Below are 19,422 nucleotides of genomic sequence, written 5' to 3'. Positions count from 1 at the left end.
CTTGTGTCTGTTACATCTGTTGTTTCGGATTCTGTTTCCCCTAGTAATGTGGTCCCTGAGTCTGTCCCCCATGTGGTGGTCCCTAATCCTTCTGTATGTAGATCCTCCAGACTAGCAGAAGCTGCTGGGGGGGGCAGGTTTAGCGAATCTTCCCTCTCAGCCTCCAGTCCCTGTCCCTCAACAGCGCAAACATGGTCAGGGGAGTGTGGGGGTGTTGGATGGGGGAGGGGTTGAGGGAAAGGTGTCCATATCCCATGTCTCACCCTCTGTTGAGGGGGATTCGGATGATGAGGGGTGGGAGACGTTTAGGAGGAAGAAAAAGAAGAAGAGGAAGACAAGTAAAGTGGTAATTTCTTCCTCAGAGTCGGACCCAGGAGGGGTTCCTCTTGGTAATACTTTTCAAGTGTTGTCGGATGATGAGATGTCTGATCTATCTTTCTCTTTATCATCCATGGATGACGGGGAGTCAAGTAGTCTAAAGAGAGCTGTTTCTGGTGATGAGAGTGTGGTAAAGGTTAAGAAACGACTACCCCAATTATCCTGATGGCAGTTCCCACGCTGATAAAGGTGGCGACCATTAATGTCGCCAGCATTAAATCTGTAAGAGCTCGTGATATTACCTAAATTTTTGCTCAGCGAGTTTGATGCTGAGATTTTATTTTTGCAAGAGACCTGGCTCAATACTTTGGCCAATGTCCATCTAGCAAAAAGGAAGTGGAGATGCGGTCCCTCCTTTTGGTCTCTTGCGGCTGAGCCCTGCAGCGGAGTTGCAGTCCTTTTTAAAACCAATATGGTAACATGCCGGCGGGTAATTGAGGTAGAAATGGGGAGATGCATGGTTTTAGACGTCTCTGTTAGGGGGCAGGACCTGCGCCTGATCAATATCTATGGACCGCAGTCAAAATGGGGCAGGAAATGCCTCCTCACAGAGGTCAAGCCCTTCCTTTTTATGTCCCAGCAGGTTGTCTTTGGAGGTGATTTTAACACCATAATTAGGCCTGAAGACAGGAGAGGCTCTGTAGACAGGCTGGGTTACGATAGCGTTTTTCTTAGAGATATGGTTAGACAAGCAGGCCTGGTAGATGTGCATTTCAGAGAGGGAATAGTCAGGGTAGGATAGATAGGTTTTTTTTTTTAAAGGAGAACTCTGCTTTCCTGAGTTGAGGGCGGTGGAGTTCTCTGACCACTGTATGCTGTCTGTGACTCTGAATGCCTCAGACACTCCACCCAGGGGAAGGGTTACCTGGAAACTGAATTCAGCTCTCCTGGAAGGGAAGATGTAGAGGTAAGACAATCCTTTGAGGATTTTTTTCAGGCACAGGTTTCTATTCTGGACTTTTGCTTCAGTACATGAGCAGCGCCCACATATGAAAACGGTGAAAACCAGACATGTGAGGTATTGCCGCAATCAGAAGAGCGAGAGCAATAATTCTAGCCCTAGACCTCCTCTGTAACTCAAAACATGCAACTTGTAAACATTTTTAAACATCGCCTATGGAGATTTGTCGCCATTCCACGAGCAGGCGCAATTTTGAAGCGTGACATGTTGGGTATCAATTTACTCGGCGTAACATTATCTTTCACAATATAAAAAAAAAATTGGGCTAACTTTACTGCTGTCTTATTTTTTAATTCAAAAAAGTGTATTTTTACCAAAAAAAGTGCGCTTGTAAAACCGCTGTGCAAATACGGTGTGACATAAAGTATTGCAACGACCATTTTATTCTCTAGGGTGTTAGAAAAAAAATGTGTAATGTTTGGGGGTTCTAAGTAATTTTCTAGCAAAAAAACTTGTTTTTAACTTGTGAACAACACATCTCAGAAAGAGGCTCGGCCCTTAAGTGGTTAACTGATATGACATGTCACAGGAAGCACCCTCATGGCTAACAGAGGACAGAATTAGAAATAGACTTGAAAAACTTAACATTAATAAGTCACCGGGACCAGATGGCTTGCTCCCAAGGGTCCTTAAGGAACTCAGTCAAGTAATTGCCAGACCATTTGTTCCTATTTTTTTTTTTAGTCTACTGACTGGAATGGTACCAGCTGATTGGAGAAAAGCCAATGAAGCACCAATATTTAAAAAAGGGTCAAAATACATCCCTGGGAATTACAGACCAGTTAGCCTAACATCAATAGTATGCAAGCTCTTGGAGGGGATGATAAGGGACTATATACAAGATTTTAGCAATAAGAACGATATCATTAGTAGTAATCAGCATGGATTCATGAAGAATCGTTCTTGCCAAACCAATCTATTAACCTTCTATGAGGAGGTGAGTTGCCATCTAGATAAAGGAAGGCCCGTAGACGTGGTGTATCTGGATTTTGCAAAAGCATTTGACACAGTTCCCCATAAATGTTTACTGTACAAAATAAGGTCCGTTGGCATGGACCATACAGTACATGATGAGTACATGGATTGAAAACTGGCTACAACGGCGAGTTCAGAGGGTGGTGAAAAATGGGGAGTACTCGGAATGGTCAGGGGTGGGTAGTGGGGTCCCCCAGGGTTCTGTGCTGGAACCCATACTATTTAATTTGTTCATAAACTACCTGGAGGATGGGGTAAACAGTTCAATCTCTGTATTTGCAGACAATACTAAGCTAAGCAGGGCAATAACTTCTCCGCAGGATGTGGAAACCTTGCAAGAAGATCTGAACAAATTAATGGTGTGGGCAACTACATGGCAAATGAGGTTTAATCTAAAAAAAAATTAAAATAATGCATTTGGGTGGCAAAAATATGAATGCAATCTATACACTGGGGGGAGAACCTCTGGGGGAATCTAGGATGGAAAAACACCTGGGGGTCCTAGTAGATATAGGCTCAGCAATGGCATGCAATGCCAGGCTGCTGCAAACAAAGCAAACAGAATATTGGCATGCATTAAAAAGGGAATCAACTCCAGAGATAAAACGATAATTCTCCTGCTCTACAAGACTCTGGTCCGGCCGCACCTAGAGTATGCTGTCCAGTTCTGGGCAACAAAGCTAATAAAGGGTCTGGAGGATCTTAGTTATGAGGAAGGATTACAAGCACTGAACTTGTTCTCTCTGGAGAAGAGACACTTGAGAGGGGATATGATTTCAATGTACAAATACCGTACTGGTGACCCCACAATAGGGATAAAACTTTTCCCACAAAAGGGATTTTAATAAGACATGCGGCCATTTACTAAAATTAGAAGAAAAGCGGTTTAACCTTAAACTGCGTAGAGGGTTCTTCACTGTAAAAGCAGTAAGGATGTGGAATTCTCTTCCGTAGGCGGTGGTCTCAGCGGGGAGCATCGATAATTAAAAAAAAAAAAAAAAGATAAGCACCTGAACGACCTCAACACGCAGGAATATACAATGTAATACTGACATAAAATCACACACATAGGTTGGACTTGATGGACTTGTGTCTTTTTTTTCAACCTCGCCTAACTATGTAAATATATTGGTGACCAGTGGGAAGACTGCCCCTTACATTGGTGATCAGTGGGAAGAATATCATTGCTATCAGTGGTTACTTATCTAAGAGGCAGAAATTGCAATGGGTCTCTAGCAACCTCTGGAGGTACCATAGATGAAAAAGTCTGATGTTAACATATTTTACATGAAAAACTTTTGAAACTTATGTAATTTTTAAGGTTTTACTTTTTGCTCTTCATATATATTATGTCGTAATGTAAGACTTAACTGTCATTTAAAAAGCTGTATGTTGGAAAGTGTACTGTATAACTGACCCATTTTACTATCTCTCCAGCTCATGACAGTCTCCCGCAGGCTTATGGGTCGCCGCGTCTTCGAATGGGGTATGAGAGGCACCGTGTACGGACAGTTTGTTGCTGGGGAGAACCTTACGGAAATTCAGGCGTGTATGGAAAGGTTGAGAAAATTAGGTATTCGGCCCATGTTGGCTGTGCCCATTGAGGAAGACCTGGGAGAGGGCAAAACTGGGTAAGCAGCAATTTTCAAGCTGATAGCCAAGTAGACAACTAAATACACTATTGAAATGCAGATACAGTAACTGTTGTGCCTGCCAAAAGTTGGAATTCTTGTGATCAAGGCCCATTGGCCCCGCTCGGGACCAGGCCAATGTCATGGCAGAAAATCTGGTCACCTTGGGTGCTTCAGCAGGACTTGCAACCAAGACGTTCATAGTTCATGGCGGAAGGGGAACATTTGGTCCTTTTTTGCCTTGGGTCCTTGTCCCAGCACTGGCCATACTACATTATTATTATTATTATTATTATTATTATTATTATTATTATTATTATAATACAGGATTTATATTGGGTCAACAGTTTGTGCAGCACTTTACAACATGAGGGGAGACAGTACAGTTAAAATTCAATTTAAAACAGAAGGATTTAGAGGTCCCTGTTCGTTAGAGCTTACAATCTAGGATAATTTGCAGTTCCCACTTTTCTTTACTGCAGTTTGCTGGTCATCACCCTGTCCTCAAGCTGTTATTGACAAATGTAAGAGAAGCAGCACACTCATAAGGTCAACATTCTACTCTTTCCCCTAGATTAGTTTGGAGTGCTGCCTATAGAATCCTAATATAAAGGCCAGACTGAAGCCAAACTTTTTTTTTTTTTTTCCAGTTTCATAAAGAGTACACAAGTATTAGAAGCTCTGCCAAGTTTTCATTGCTGTCATTGGAGATATTACCCCCTTATTTTCTGTCTTGGTGACCACACAGGAAGAGAGGGTAATCAGATCAATGGGGGAGGTTCTACTTATCCTCACTGTACTGAACAAATGTATTTTGTTTAAGGCAATTGAGGATAGGTAGAACTTCAACTGTATAGAAAGTAGGGATGCACCGATACCATTTTTTTTTTTCCAATGAATACGAGTACCACCGATACATATTTTTTTTTTTTTGTACTCGCCGATACCTACCGCACCTGTTTTGTTTTCACTTCAGCTGTCAGCAATGGTACAAAGCATTGAAAGTTATTTACAAATGAAATAAATAGATTTTTTTTTTTTTTTATTTTACGCTTTTTCAATGTGAAATGTGTAAATATATGTTAATATATATGTGTAAAATATTCACTAACAAAGCAAACAAAATAAAGTTGTAACTGTTTATCGTTTATAAAATAGATGTGAAAAAAAAAAAAAAAAGCAGGAAACAAATTAAATGGAGGAGAATAGGGAGTTAATTAAGGCTAATTAGAGAAAATTAAGGTTTAATAAGGGGTTAAACAGAGGAACATTTGTTCATCCCTTTGATCTGCAGATGAAGAAACAGATTCAAAAAGAAACATGGTTTCTTTTTTATTTTAATGTTTCAGCAGCTGAGCAATGTTGTTAATAAACATTCCTGGCTGCTTTTTTTTTTTTTTTTTTTTTTTTTGACAGCTCCAATTACCAGACTTCTTTAACACTTCAGCTGTCAACAGGGGAGACCCACTGACAGCTCAAAGAACCAAGCCTGAAAGTATTGGTTTCAGGTATTGGTGCATTTTGCAGGCGTACCGATACTTGCGCAAATACTCGGTATTGGCACCGATACTAGTATCGGCGCAACCCTAAAAGAAAGTAAATGAATCGGCCGTAGCAAATAAATCCCTTTCTCCAAGTGCACACAAAGTACAAACATATGCAATTATACTATTCAAGAGAAAAAAGAGTTAATTGCACAATCAGCGGCTGCTATAAATCATTCATAATATGTGCTTCAAAATTGAAAATCACAGCATTAGCAGTGCTCCTCAGGTATAGTTCACCCTATGAGTCTTTAAAAGTCCAAAATAAAACCATAAAATGTCCTAAAATAGTTCATAGGGATCAAACACCAGATTCCATCCAAGAGTCCCATCACCGCACCTCGTGAGAACCTCTCCCTTTGGATATTGAGCTCACCAGATCTCTGTATATAATGAGCCGGAAAAGTAGTTCCTTTCTGCCTTTGGGGTCCTCTATGTGCGAGATGTTCCTCCCATCTAGATGTCTCCATTATCAAAGAAAACATGCTCATAGCGTAATTCCATCTTAAAATTACTTTAATTGTTGTTTGTGACTCCATTCAGAGAGATCCCTCCCACTTCCTGTCCAGCCCCAGTGGGGGTCACAGGTGCCAATAAAAATCTGATATAGGTTCTAACCTTTTCGCACACTATCGGAAACTTAAAAATGAAAGGAAAAACTTTTTAGCCAGGAGTTGGCTTTTAAGACTCATATTCTAGTGCTAAGAAAAAATCAATTCTTTTAATTTTTAATGAGTACATAAGTGGGTTAAGAAATGTTTATATATCTGCTGGGTGTTCCTCTTAAATGTCTTCGAAAAATGATAACATTTCTTATTAGATTTTGTGTAACATTATAACTTTGTATATTTTCCAATGTTATATAATACAAAGAGAATTATAAAGTAAAACTTAATTTGTTGCACTCTCCTGTAGAGGTCGCTGTTGCTGGCAGACTCCATTGCCACCTCTTGGTGATAAGGAGTACTGCACTCTATTTATAGTGCCTAAAACAAATAGACGTTCACTATGATATGCCAAAGTCTTCAGCTTGCTTAATATGTATATTGGTACATTTTATCCATATCTTTTCTGATTGGCAGGGAGCACTGGTACAAGCAGAATGAAGATGTCATGCTGAACTGCGTGGATCTCTCGTCCTTGGGTGGTGATCGCCCCATGATGCAGTTGAAGATCACGGCGCTCATGAGTGCTGATCTGTGTGTGAGTGAGAGACTGATGATGAGCAGTAGGAGGATAAGTGGGAGGAAATAGATGGAGAGCCTAAAGTGAGAGCACGATGGCAGAGGCGGGACAGGATCTTCTAGCACCCAAGGTGAAAAGTGCGCCTCCTCCCTTCATGAGCTGATAACTACATCAGCAGTACGGATTGCAGGCCTTGCCCTTTTTGCGCCAACCTCATACGGAAGTGTTCAAGGCTGTCACTTATACAGCCTACCCCTAGGGCCCAACCCTGCATAAGAGCCAGTGGTGGGTTACAATAATGGGCTACAATAAGGGCAAAATGGGCTGCTGCCCAGGACTCCAGACTCCAAATCAACCCTTAGGTTGAAGACTGTTTTAGTACGTAAGATTTTTATTCAGAAGGAGGTCAGCAATCACAGACTTAGCACCTAGTAACAGGGTCCTATTCAAAATGAATGATTCCAGTAAACCCATGAACTGAGTGCAGCCCGGGGACCGAAGGACAAGTAATCCACAGCTGATAAAGGCTCCCTTTCTGTCTAAAGTTGATGTAAACTCAAACAACTTAAAACTCATATAATCTTTATAGTTATAAAAAAAATAAAAAAAAAAGTTACAAAAACTTAGTCTAAAGTTAAAAACATTTTTAACACATTTAATTTGATCTGCTTAAGTTATAATATTGAGCCTTCGTTCACACTGAACAAGACTTTAGGTCCATGCGACTTCGGGTGCCACCTCCCAACTATGTCAAAGAATACCAAGTATAAATCAATGGACTTTAAAAGGTACACAGGGACTACGTCTGAAAAAAAGTAAAACTTTTTATTATTTCTATATCATATAAAATCAACATATATACTTATTCCAATGCATAACAAAAACCCTTCTTCATGATGGATCCCCTTCAAGTATATATGTAGCACCCTCTCAGTTAGGCCACTAGACAAATTTAGTTTTTGCCCATTTCTGTAATCAGGGGAGCAGTGGTTTGGTCTGGTCTGTTTAGGGCTTCACAGGCTGAGAGTTTGATTGTTCCCCCCTGATTCTACAAGGAGATTCTGGAGCTTTGGGAAGGAGAATTCAGACAACCAGCCTGAATATTGAGCAGGGTCCATCCCGAGATGGAGGGGGGTGCCCATATGGTGGCTGGTACAAATATAGTCTGGAGCCCTGGAGAGATTGTCTTTTTTTTCCCTCCTGAGCGAATTTATTGGTGACCTGAGAAGGGGGGGGGGGGGGTGCTGCTTGCTCCTGGAGCCCTTTGGATGTTGGAATACTTCACAAAAGGCTGTACCTATGGACTGATTTTGTGCCAGGATCCTGTGAGTAGAGTCTCATACTTGTGCTCAAGCCACTGTACTTCATGGTCCCCAGCCATGACCCGTAGACCTTTCCAGTCTGCCTTTACCTGTGCTAAAACTACTTAGTGGTCCCCAGCTATGAACTGTAGACTGTTCTAATCTGACTTTACCTGTAAAGCTACTTCGTGGTGCCCAGCCATGAATCATAGACTGTTCTAGTCTGCCTTTACCTGTGCTCAAGCTACTTCACCGTTCCCAGCCGTGAACCGTAAGACTGCTCCAGTCTGCCTTTACCTGTGCTATAGCTACTTCATGGTTCCCAGCCATGATCTGTGGACTGTTCCAGTCTGACTTTATCTGTGCTAAAGCTACTTCATGGTCCCCAGCCGTGATCCATTCATTGTTGCAGTCTGTCTTTACCTGTACTCAAGCTACTTCATGGTCCCCAGACATGAATCGTAGACTGTTTTAGTGTGCCCTCACCTGTGCTCAAGCTTACTTCATGGTCCCCACCATGAACCGTAGATTGTTCCAGTCTGCCTTTACCTATGCTAAGAAGACTTCGTGGTCCCCAGCCATGAACCATAGACTGTTCCAGTCTGCCTTTACCTGTGCTCAGGCTACTTCATGGTCCCCAACCATGAATCGTAGACTGTTTTAGTCTGCCTTTACCTGTGCTCAAGCTACTTCACGGTCCCCAGCTGTGATTGATAGACTGTTTCAGTGTGCCTATACATGTGCACAAGCTACTTCATGGTCCCCAGCCATGAACTATGGACTGTCCCAGTCTGCCTTTACCTGTGCTCAAGCTACTTCATGGTCCTCAGCTGTAAACCTGTAGACAGTTCCAAATATACCTGTACTTGTGCTACTGTTACTGAGTGAGAAGTGTCCTCTGCCAGGTATACCTCATGTTTTGAAGTATCACATACCACCCTAAACCTCCTCCTGTTACCAGTTCTACAAGTAAATAAACTTTAAAAAGGCAACCCCTAGACTGTTTACTGAATTAGATGATTGGACTGTTGCTGTGTGCCTGGCTGCCTCTGCACTGCTTGGGAAAGAACCTGTTTAATCCACAGCGGCCCCTACAGGGAGTAGTACTACATATATATGTTGATTTTATGTGATATACGTAAAAAAAAAAAAAAAAAGCTTTGTAAAAAAAAAAAAAACAATGTTTAGGTGTAACCCCTGGTTACCTTAAAAGTCCATTGATTTAAACTTGGTATTTTGATCTGCAGTTTTCATTTAATGAAAACTTGGTGATCTTGCTATGAAGGTCCCTGTGCTGGCACTTCTTGTTTAGAAGATGGGTTATGTACCAAAGGGTTCTAGGCTTTTGGCCCATCTGGATGGGAAAATGCAGCTTGCTCCCAAAGTATTCCATTCCATAATTGCATTTGCATCAGTTTGAGATGCAGATGTGATGATCCATTGACAGGTGCATTTTAACTGCTTCTAAGTCTCATCAATCTGCTTCAAGCTGCTTTTGTATTCCCGTTGATTTATATGGGAAAAGCAACAGTTCTGATGCAAATAAGAAGCAGCACATTCCTTTCAATCAATATAGCGCTTTCCTTTGGTGGTATTTAATCACCACTGGGTTTTTTATTTTTTGCTAAACAAACGAAAAAAGACCAAAAATTTTGATAAAAAAAAAAAAAAAAAAACATTTTTCATAGTTTGTTATAAAATTTTGAAAACGGGTCATTTTTCTCCTTCACTGATGGGTGCTGATGAGGCAGCACTGATGGACACTGATAAGCTGCACTGATGATGAGGCACTGATGAGAGTGCACTGATAGGTGGCACTGATAGTCAGCACCGATGGGCACTGGTAAGTGGCACGGATAGGTGACACTGATGGTGGTGTTGGACTCTTCCACTGTTCCATCTGGTGCTCCTCTCGTCCTTCACGCACTACTTGGTGTAGGACAGGTTCACTTGAATAGATACATACTGGATCAGAAAATGCCACTGATTATATTTTCCATTCATTTAGAAAGTTCTGTCTGTGTGTTTGTCTGATCCATCTCGGAGGAAGGAGCTTAGTCCACACAGGATATTGTCCATCATGGAGGGCGAGGTGAGTGTCTATGACCCGGAGAGAATAGCACACTTGTACATCGGTGGTCAGTAGCTCTGATACAACCAAACACTTCCACACCTTTCCCATCTTTGCTGCAGGACTCCACTTTCTCCTTTCTGTCGGAGCAACAGAACCGCCACCTACAGAACTCCGTTCGCAGGCTCAACCGGGTTGGAAAGGTAGATACAATACTATGTTATTATTATTATTATTATAAGTGTAATAGTAGGGATTTGCTTTAAAGTCCAGAGACAATCTACAAAGTCACTTTGTCAGAGCAGCAATGCACAATTCATCTTCCGCTGCTTGGCATAACTGGGAACTTGACCTTTTTTTGCTTCTATTGCTGGCTTGTTACTGGCCTGACTCCACAATTCTCCACATAAAAGAATACATTCTAAACTTGTGTCACCACTGCTGCCTAGAAAATTACTAGCAAATGATCAATGACAATGTAAACATAATAAGTGCTGCAAGGTAGCAATGGTGGTGTGCATGGCCACCATGGTGGACTTCATACACTCCGCCTCTACAGTGGTGGACTCCATACACTCTGCCCCTACAGTGGTGGACTCCAACATCCCCCTCTAGTGTCACAGTTGTGGACTCCAAACACTCCGCCTCTACAGTGGTGGACTCCAACACCACCCCCCCCCCCACAGTGCCACAGTTGTGGACTCCCTACACCCCTCCAACAGTGAGTGGTGGATTCCAACATTCACCCCACAGTTCCACTATGGTGGACTCCATACACCCCCCACCCGCCCTACAGTAATGGACTCCAACACCCCCGACAGAGCCACAGTGGTGGACTCCTTACATCCTCACACCCTGCCCTATGGTAGTGGACTCTAAAACCCTCCCCAACAGCGCCACAGTGGTGGAATCCATACACCTCAATCCTAAAGTAGTGGACTCCAACATTTCCAACAACAGTACCATGGTGATGGACCTTATACACCTCCCCCTACAGTGGTGGACTCCAACCGCCCTGCCCCCCCCCCCCAACCTCCCAGAGTGGCCAACTTCCACAGCCTAGGCAGGCTGCTTTTGGCCTGCCGACGTTCCTAGGTAACACCCATATGCGATGATGAGCCTCTATGATTGAAAATGAGATTCAGTCAACGAAAGAGGCAGGGCAGGGAAAATCAGGCTGGGGAGTGCCACATGATGCTGTTCTCCAGCCAGGAAATTAGGTGGGTTCTATCCGACTTGCTGGAGCTTCTAACTGTTTAGTAATAGGGGAGGTATAACACAGCCCCAAATCATCTCCTGTTTTCTTTCCCAGCATGCCAAGCAGAAACAAGTGCGTGTCTTGGTGGACGCGGAGTATACGTACATCAACCCCGCTCTCAGTCTGATCACCATGGCCATGATGGCTCAGTGCAACCGCCAGGAGCCGTGGATCTGGAACACCTACCAATGCTATTTGAAGGTACTTCCTGTGAATTATAGCCTAGACATGTATAAACTGAGGTTGCCTCGTGCAAATTTAGATAAAAATTAAAAAAGTTATCAAGCTTGATAAGTAAGGATACATTTTTGGGCTTCTTTGGTAATAAGCCATTAAAGAGAACCAGCCTCTAATCGGTATTCATACTTATCTCCACTCATGTATTTTTATATACAAAATAAACAATCTGTGTTAGGCTATCAAAATAAATATTAATTCATATCAAGTGCTCATCACAAACAAAATAAATACTTAAAAATAATGTGCATATATAAACACATAAATAATGAAAGAATAGCAAGTGAAAGTATTCTACTCACTTATCGTAAAAAGCGTGATCATCTCTGTGGCCCCCGTCACGATGTCCGTTCAGACGAAACGCATAGAGAGGAGCTACATCCTCTTTTATATGGTATATGTGTGTTGATCGATGGAATGGTGGTCAGACACTATAGCTGGCTACTGTGTTCTTCTCCTATAGCAGCCCCCCTCCCCATAAGGGAAGCAGGCCTACAGGTACTTGTTTGCCCCCAGGTCTTATACACAATGCTGTAGTGCCTGGCCACCATGCCAGGGCAAGCACGAACTGAGCAAAGCAAACAGGTACTTGCGGTTGGCAGATAGGCAAAGTGGTTCTATGACAGTCCAGGTAAAAGACAGGCTGAGTTTAGGGAATAGTCCAATATCCGGTCCAAGGTCATACACAGGGAAATCCAAACTAACAGAGCAGGGCAGACAGACGGGGGGCTTGATCACTAATTACACACGTATCACTCTCTATCGCAAGCATGCGAGTGAGTGTTTGGCTGGCTTATAGTTTTGGTTTCCACCCAGAGACTGACCACATCAATCACCTTGCAGGTGAATAAAGACAGGGAGAATGCCATAGCCAAAAGCAGGATGCTGGAACGAGGAGCAGGAGCGCTAGACGCTCCTGACACATACGTGTTTCGTCTGAACGGACGTTGCCACAGGGGCCACGGAGATCATCTTGCTTTTTCCTGATATGTGAGTAGGATACTTGCACTTGATGCTTTTTCATTATTCATGTTCATATATGCACATTATTTTTAAGTATTCATTTAGTTTGTGATATGCACTAAAAAACTGGTCAGCCTTCATTGGGTCCTTACAGCTCAACACTGGGTTGGCATTGCTGACAAGGAGAGAATGTAGGTGAATAAAAGAACACACAGCTGTCCCTAAGAGGTAACAAACACAGTCCACAAAAAAGCATGCTCTACCGTGGATTACCTGGGTCACTGGGAACCGGTACTCTGGCCCAAATGCCTTTGGAATCTAGCAACAATCCTAAATACAATGAAGCCGGTTACTCAGTAACATCCATTTGAACAATTCCTTATTGGTTACATAGCAGGGTGTAGCAGTAATATGCTAACGCATTTTGGCCAAAGCCTTAGTCATAGGGGGAACTGCAGCTTAACCACTGCCGGACAGTCCACCGTCGTTATACGTCGGTACTTTGAATAGGGGTATCGTTGTTATGGCAGCAGCTAGCTGCCATAACCCCGGTATTCTCTTCTTCAGCGGGCTGTCCGCTTCAAGATAAGTGGTCTCTGCGGCGGATTCGCTGTGCGATCACTTTTATCAGTGGCAGGGGAGGTAGGGCCCCCCCTTCTGCGCGCTCCGGTGAGGGAGGGTCCCCCTTCTGCGCGCTCCGGTGCCCTCCACCACTTACCGGAGCCGTCGGCAGCGGCGGAGGCGATCGGATCCTTCTCCTGACATGGGAACGAGTGACGGGAAGATGGCCCCCACCCGTCTCCATATCATTGCAGGGCGGAAGGGACTTTTTTTTTTTTTTCTTTTTTTTTTTTAAATGACATTTTTTTTTTTTTTATTGCATTTTAGTGTAAATATCAGATCTGAGGTCTTTTTGACCCCAGATCTCATATTTAAGAGGTCCTGTCATGCTTTTTTTCTGTTACAAGGGATGTTTATATTCCTTGTAATAGGAATAAAAGTGACAATTTTTTTAAAAATAACAGTGTAAAAAAAAATTATTTTTTTAAAAGCGCCCCGTCCCGCCGAGCTTGCATGCAAAAGCGAATGCATACGTGAGTAGCGCCCGCATATAAAAACGGTGTTCAAACCACACATGTGAGGTATCGCCGCAATTGGTAGAGTGAGAGCAATAATTCTAGCACTAGACCTTCTCTGTAACTCAAAACATGCAACCTGTAGAATTTTTTAAACGTCGCCCATGGAGATTTTTAAGGGTAAAAGTTTGTCGCCATTCCACAAGCGGGCGCAATTTTGAAGCGTGACATGTTGGGTATCAATTTACTCGGCGTAACATTATCTTTCACAATATAAAAAAAAAATTGGGCTAACTTTACTGTTGTCTTATTTGTTAATTCAAAAAAGTGTATTATTTCCCAAAAAAGTGCGCTTGTAAGACCGCTGCACAAATACGGTGTGACAGAAAGTATTGGAACGACCGCCATTTTATTCTCTAGGGCAGTGATGGTGAACCTTGGCACCCCAGATGTTTTGGAACTACATTTCCCATGATGCTCATGCACTCTGCAGTGTAGTAGAGCATCATGGGAAATGTAGTTCCAAAACATCTGGAGTGCCAAGGTTCGCCATCGCTGCTCTAGGGTGTTAGAAAAAATATATATATAATGTTTGAGGGCGCTAAGTAATTTTGTAGCAAAAAAAAAAAACTGTTAACTTGTAAACAACAAATCTCAGAAAGAGGCTTGGTCCTTAAAGAGGAGGGCCCATTAAAAAAAAAAAAAAATTAAAAGTCAGCAGCTACAAATACTGCAGCTGCTGACTTTTAATTGGACACTTACCTGTCCCAGAGTCCAGCGATGCGGGGGATCGAAGCCCCGCTCATCTCCCTCCTCCGTTTGGCGGTGCCGGCATTGCAACTGTGGGCGCCGGGCTGTGGTTTCACAGCCGGGCACCCACAGCGCATGCGCGAGCGGCGCCGTGATTGGCCGCTCAGTCACCTGGGTCCTGTAATGGGTCCCAGATGATTGACAGGAGGGAGGGAGCAGAGCTGAGCCCTTCCTGTGCCGAGGGGAAGTGATGTCACCAGCCCAGGCACTGAAAAAGGCAGACTACGAGGGACCTCCTAGCAACAGGCATTTAGAGGTGAGTAAAAAAAAAAAAAAAATTCCAAATATTTTTTTTTTTTTAGGAATTTTTTTTTTCTTTTGGGTGGAACACCACTTTAAGTGGTTAAGCTGAATTTTTGTAAGCTGCAGGCGGTGCCATTTTTGATTAAAAAAAGAGCCCGGGGTTAAGATCTAATGACTCAGTACAAGCTTTGCCCCTGTAGGATTCAATACGGAACCTGTCCCAGGATTTGGACACGGCGGTGGGTTTGGGACTGTGTTTCGGGGTGAAGTTGGTGCGTGGGGCGTACATGGACAAGGAGAGGAAGTTGGCTAAAGTAAAGGGGTACCCCGACCCCATACAGCCAGACTGGGAAGCCACTAACAGAAGGTATGCTTACTTCATATTCTCTGTCTTCTATGGCAATGCCTCTTTTCCATAATCCATTTTCTCGTGACTTTTTTAACCTTTTTATATTCTTTAGTTACAATGGCTCCCTGGATAAGTTGCTGGATCTGATTGGACGGGAGGGGCAGCGTTATAATCTCATCATCGCCAGTCACAACGAGGAGTCCGTTCTTCACGCAGTACGCAGGTAAGTACAAGCGGCAAAATTCTGACAATTCTTCACTGACAGTGATTCTTCCACTCTGGACTACAGAACTGCTCCGCCTCATGTTATGGAGAACAGTGGATGGGAGGGGGGTGGGGGTTCTGTAGTCCAGCAGAGGAGAACTCAGGCAGGGCTGAAAACACTGTTTGAGATTTCAGTGTTGTCGGCTCAAACAAGAAGTTAGGAACTCATTGGCTTTCTGGCAAATCAACAAATATTTTTGGTTTTATGTGTCAGATTGTTTGGTAGAGCTGCACGATTAATCGTTTAGAATCGTTATCGTGGATTTTTTTTTCCCCGTTGCGATCTTGAAAAAAGTATTTCCCGATTCTTTCTATGCAAAGAATTCTCTCTGCTCTGCTAAAGCCGTCATAAGAAAGGAAAAAAAAAAAAACGGGCAGTCTGCCAAGAATCACAACATTCTTTAGCAGTGGAACTTAAGTATAAACATTGTAACAATTTGTCCTTTAGAACAAAGGAATACACTTTGGTGTGAAAATGAGGGAAGTTTAACCACTTAAACACTAAACCTTTTTCTGACATTTGTTGGTTTCATTTCATTGGATTGGATTTTTTTTTTTGCTAGAAAATTATAAAACCCCCAAACATTATATATATATATATATATATATATATATATATATATATATATATATATATATATATATATTTTAGTAGAGACCCTAGAGAATAAAATGGTGGTTGTTGCAACATTTTATGTCACACTGTATTTGCGCAGCGGTCATTCAAATGCAATTTTTTGGGAGAAAATTACACTTTAATTAAAAAACAAAAAAAAACTAACCAGTAAAGTTAGCCCAATTTTTTTTTTGTATAAAGTGAAAGATTTTACGCCGCGAGAATCGTGGTCTTTTTATTCCAAGCAAAAAAAAAATCGTGATTCTCATTTTGGCCAGAATCGTGCAGCTCTATTATTTAGTGGAAGATATATTTGTGTATTTGGCAGTTGTGTTACAAATCAGTAAGATGTGATTTTTTTTTTTTTCCGATTACAGGATGACGGAACTCGCCATTGACAAGCACAGCGGTGCGGTGTGTTTCGGACAGTTGCTGGGCATGTGTGACCACGTCTCACTCACACTGGGTATGTTTCCTGTTAGGACACTCCATATCTAGATATTAGAGGCTTACAAATATCTAAAAGGATCCCTGCTCTCTGTGTGGAAGCAGCGGTCTGTCTGAGGAGGTCCAATGCACCCCTTGATGTGTCAATGTTAGAGCTTCCCAATCAGCATTAACTTTACGGCTTGGAAGAGATATTGGCAGATTGCGTTTCAGACTTCTGCAGAGAGAGACCACTGCTTCCACAAAGAGAGCAAATGTCCTTCTCTGCAGCATGCGGGCGGAGGGACAGGCTTATCTACTCAGGCTGTGGCTGCTTTCGAGTGAAAAAAAAAAAATGCAAGGCTTTGGACACCTTTTTATTTTGGTGCACCTGGAATGTATTTAGATAAATTTAACCTGAAAGTTAACTTAGACTTTAAACAGATCAATGTAACAATAAGGGCACTTTCACACTGGGGCGTTGGCGGTAAAGCGCCGCTATTTTTTACCGACGTTTTAGCGGTGCCTTTCAGCCGCTAGTGGGGCGCCTTTAACCCCCGCTAGCGGCCAAAAAAGGGTTAAAAGCGCCGCTTTTGATTTCAATGCATTGATTTCAATGGGCAGGGGGCGCTGTGAGAGCGGTGTATACATACCGCTCCTAAAGCGCCTCAAAGATGCGGCTTGCAGGACTTTTTTGACGTCCTGCCAGCGCACCGCCCCAGTGTGAGAGCACTCGGGCTTTCACATTGGAGTGAGAGGAGAGGCGCTTTACAGGCGCTATTTGTAGCGCTAAAGCACCTGTAAAGCACCTCAGTGTGAAAGGGGTCTAATGGATAAAAAAAAATCTTAAATGGCCAGTCCACCCGGATTTGATGTTTTAGTTATAAGTGAAACCTAGTGGGCTGAGGTAACCCAGACCTTTTTACTTACCCTAACAGTAAGGCTGCATTCACACCTGAGCGTTTTCAGCTCGTAAAACGCCCGAAAAACGCCCAACAAACAAAATCCCATTCATTTCAATGGCACCTGTTCACATCTGAGCGTTTTGTTACCTGAAGCAAAACACCTGAAAAACGCCCTAAGCGCAAGAAAGAACATGAGCTTCTTTGGGGCAGATTACAGGTGTTTTTCTGCCTTTTACATTGGTGACCTGAACAAAATCGCGGCAAAAACGCGCGACTTTGATCCCAGATCTGCTCCTATTCTCCTGGGAATTTTGGGTGTTCCATCTTCTGTTACATTTTAAATAAATAAAAAATACAGCAGAGATGATGGAACCCGTCATAATGGGCACAGCAGGTATACAGACCCGGCAACTCAGCACAGGGATGGAAGGTACCCTCACAATGGGCATGTTAGGTGTGCAGGCCCAGTACCCAGCACAGGGGTGGTGAGAACATCTCATAATGGGCACAGCAGGTGTACAGACCTGAGAACTGAGCATAGGGATGGTAGGTACCCTCACAATGGGTACAGCAGGTGTACAGGCCCAGTACCCAGCATAGGATTGGTGGGAACCTCTCATAATGGGCACAGCAGGTGTACAGACCCAGAACTCAGCACAGGGATGGTGGGAACCCCTCATAATGGGCACAGCAGGAGTACAGACCTGGGAACTCCACACAGGGATGATGGGAACCCCTCATAATGGGCACCGCAGATGTACATTGCTGGGAACTCAGCAGAGGGATGGTAGGTACCCTCACAATGGGCACATCAGGTGTGCAGGCCCAGTACCAATGATGTATCCTGGTGTAGGCCGACAAGTCCCAGGCCTAGGGCAGCACTTTGCAGGGGGGCAGCACGGAAAGAGTCCCTGCCGGCTTGCACTGTTAGTGTAGTGCCAGTCTTATGGGCCAGACTGGGCTGAGAGGCAAGCAAGTCTAGTGCCCCCATAAAGCGGCCGTACTGCTTCCGGTATGCAGGCGGCCGGCATTCCGCAACTGTGGGGGGTGGGGGCGCCACTTCTAATTTTGACTGTCCCATCATCCTGGACCACAAACCTCCCTCACTGTGCTATATGTTTTCTGCTGCACCATTGGCATGGTTTTATCTTCTTAGTCCTCTCCATAAAATTATCAGAAATTTGTGCTTAATGTAGAACAATTTTTTGTTTCATTTGGGAAAGAGTAAGGGAGGGTTATAGCCCGTCAGTTTATTTTTTACCATCCTTGTCCCATTGCAGAGATTTCCCTTCACTTCCTGCTCCATAGCCAAACAGGAAGTGAGAGGAAATCTATGCAAATTAAGGGAATCCATTGCCCCCCTCCACCCCACCCCCCAGGCCCTTAGAACTAGTGTACCCACTCGAAAATTTAGAGGTGGGTCTTAAACAGCAAGGGGTGTGGCCTTGACATGAAGGGGTGGATCATATTTAAATTAGGGGGTGCACGAGTCTAGTCAGGCCTAGGGCAGCACAAAACCTAAATACACTACTGCCCAGTACCCAGCATAGGGTTGGTGGGAACCCCTCATAATGGGCACATCAGGTGTACAACAATGGGAACTCCCAAACAAGCAGACGAAACTGTCAGCATCTACCAACAAGTTTGCGTGAACTGGATCTTTGAAAGGTATGATCCAAAGAGCATGGGCTCCTGGCCTTTTTCTCTATGTACCTTATTTGATTTAATAGATATACTATATATTATTCTATTCTCCATTTTTTGCACTCTTTATTTTACTTATTTCTATCCCTCCTCCAGGTCAGGCAGGCTATTTGGTGTATAAGTCTATTCCATATGGATCAGTGGATTCTGTGCTGCCCTATTTGATCCGGAGGGCCCAAGAGAACCAGAGTGTCCTACAAGGGATCCGAAAGGAGAGAGACCTCCTACATAAAGAGTGGAGGAGACGTCTGTTTGGCCGAAACTAGAACCATCCAACAAGGGGACCCGAGACCCCCCCCCAGACAGGAGGAGGATATTACAGGGGACTTTGTACATACATGGCCCATCCTGAGGGTTCCCCTGGAAGGATTCTCATCACCCCGAGCACAGTCTAGAGTTCTGCTCACTGATGTGTTACACTCAGAAATGTATTTAGTATCCATGCTGCCGTATATGATGATACCATTTTCTACAAGCTCTGCCCCAATGTGTCATGTGACTATTTCAATAAAACTTTTTCTAGAA

The 19,422-nt window shown here is 43.4% G+C and overlaps 1 protein-coding gene across 1 annotated transcript in view; it reads left to right on the top strand.

The window, feature by feature from the left end:
• LOC141139073 (hydroxyproline dehydrogenase-like) overlaps positions 1-19,422 on the top strand; it is a 28,581-nt gene extending 9,159 nt beyond the window's left edge. The window contains exons 2-10 of the mRNA XM_073624868.1: positions 3,752-3,945; positions 6,572-6,692; positions 9,984-10,067; positions 10,169-10,249; positions 11,359-11,505; positions 14,834-15,000; positions 15,095-15,205; positions 16,240-16,328; positions 18,994-19,422. Of these exons, the coding sequence (XP_073480969.1) occupies positions 3,752-3,945; positions 6,572-6,692; positions 9,984-10,067; positions 10,169-10,249; positions 11,359-11,505; positions 14,834-15,000; positions 15,095-15,205; positions 16,240-16,328; positions 18,994-19,163 (1,164 nt within the window). The 3' untranslated portion in view covers positions 19,164-19,422. The remainder of the gene's footprint in view (positions 1-3,751; positions 3,946-6,571; positions 6,693-9,983; positions 10,068-10,168; positions 10,250-11,358; positions 11,506-14,833; positions 15,001-15,094; positions 15,206-16,239; positions 16,329-18,993) is intronic.

The sequence above is a fragment of the Aquarana catesbeiana genome, linkage group LG04 (genome assembly GCF_042186555.1).
Source record: "Aquarana catesbeiana isolate 2022-GZ linkage group LG04, ASM4218655v1, whole genome shotgun sequence".
Lineage (NCBI taxonomy): Eukaryota > Metazoa > Chordata > Amphibia > Anura > Ranidae > Aquarana > Aquarana catesbeiana.
Note: the sequence above shows the minus strand (reverse complement) of the source record. Positions and strands in the feature narration are given on the sequence as shown.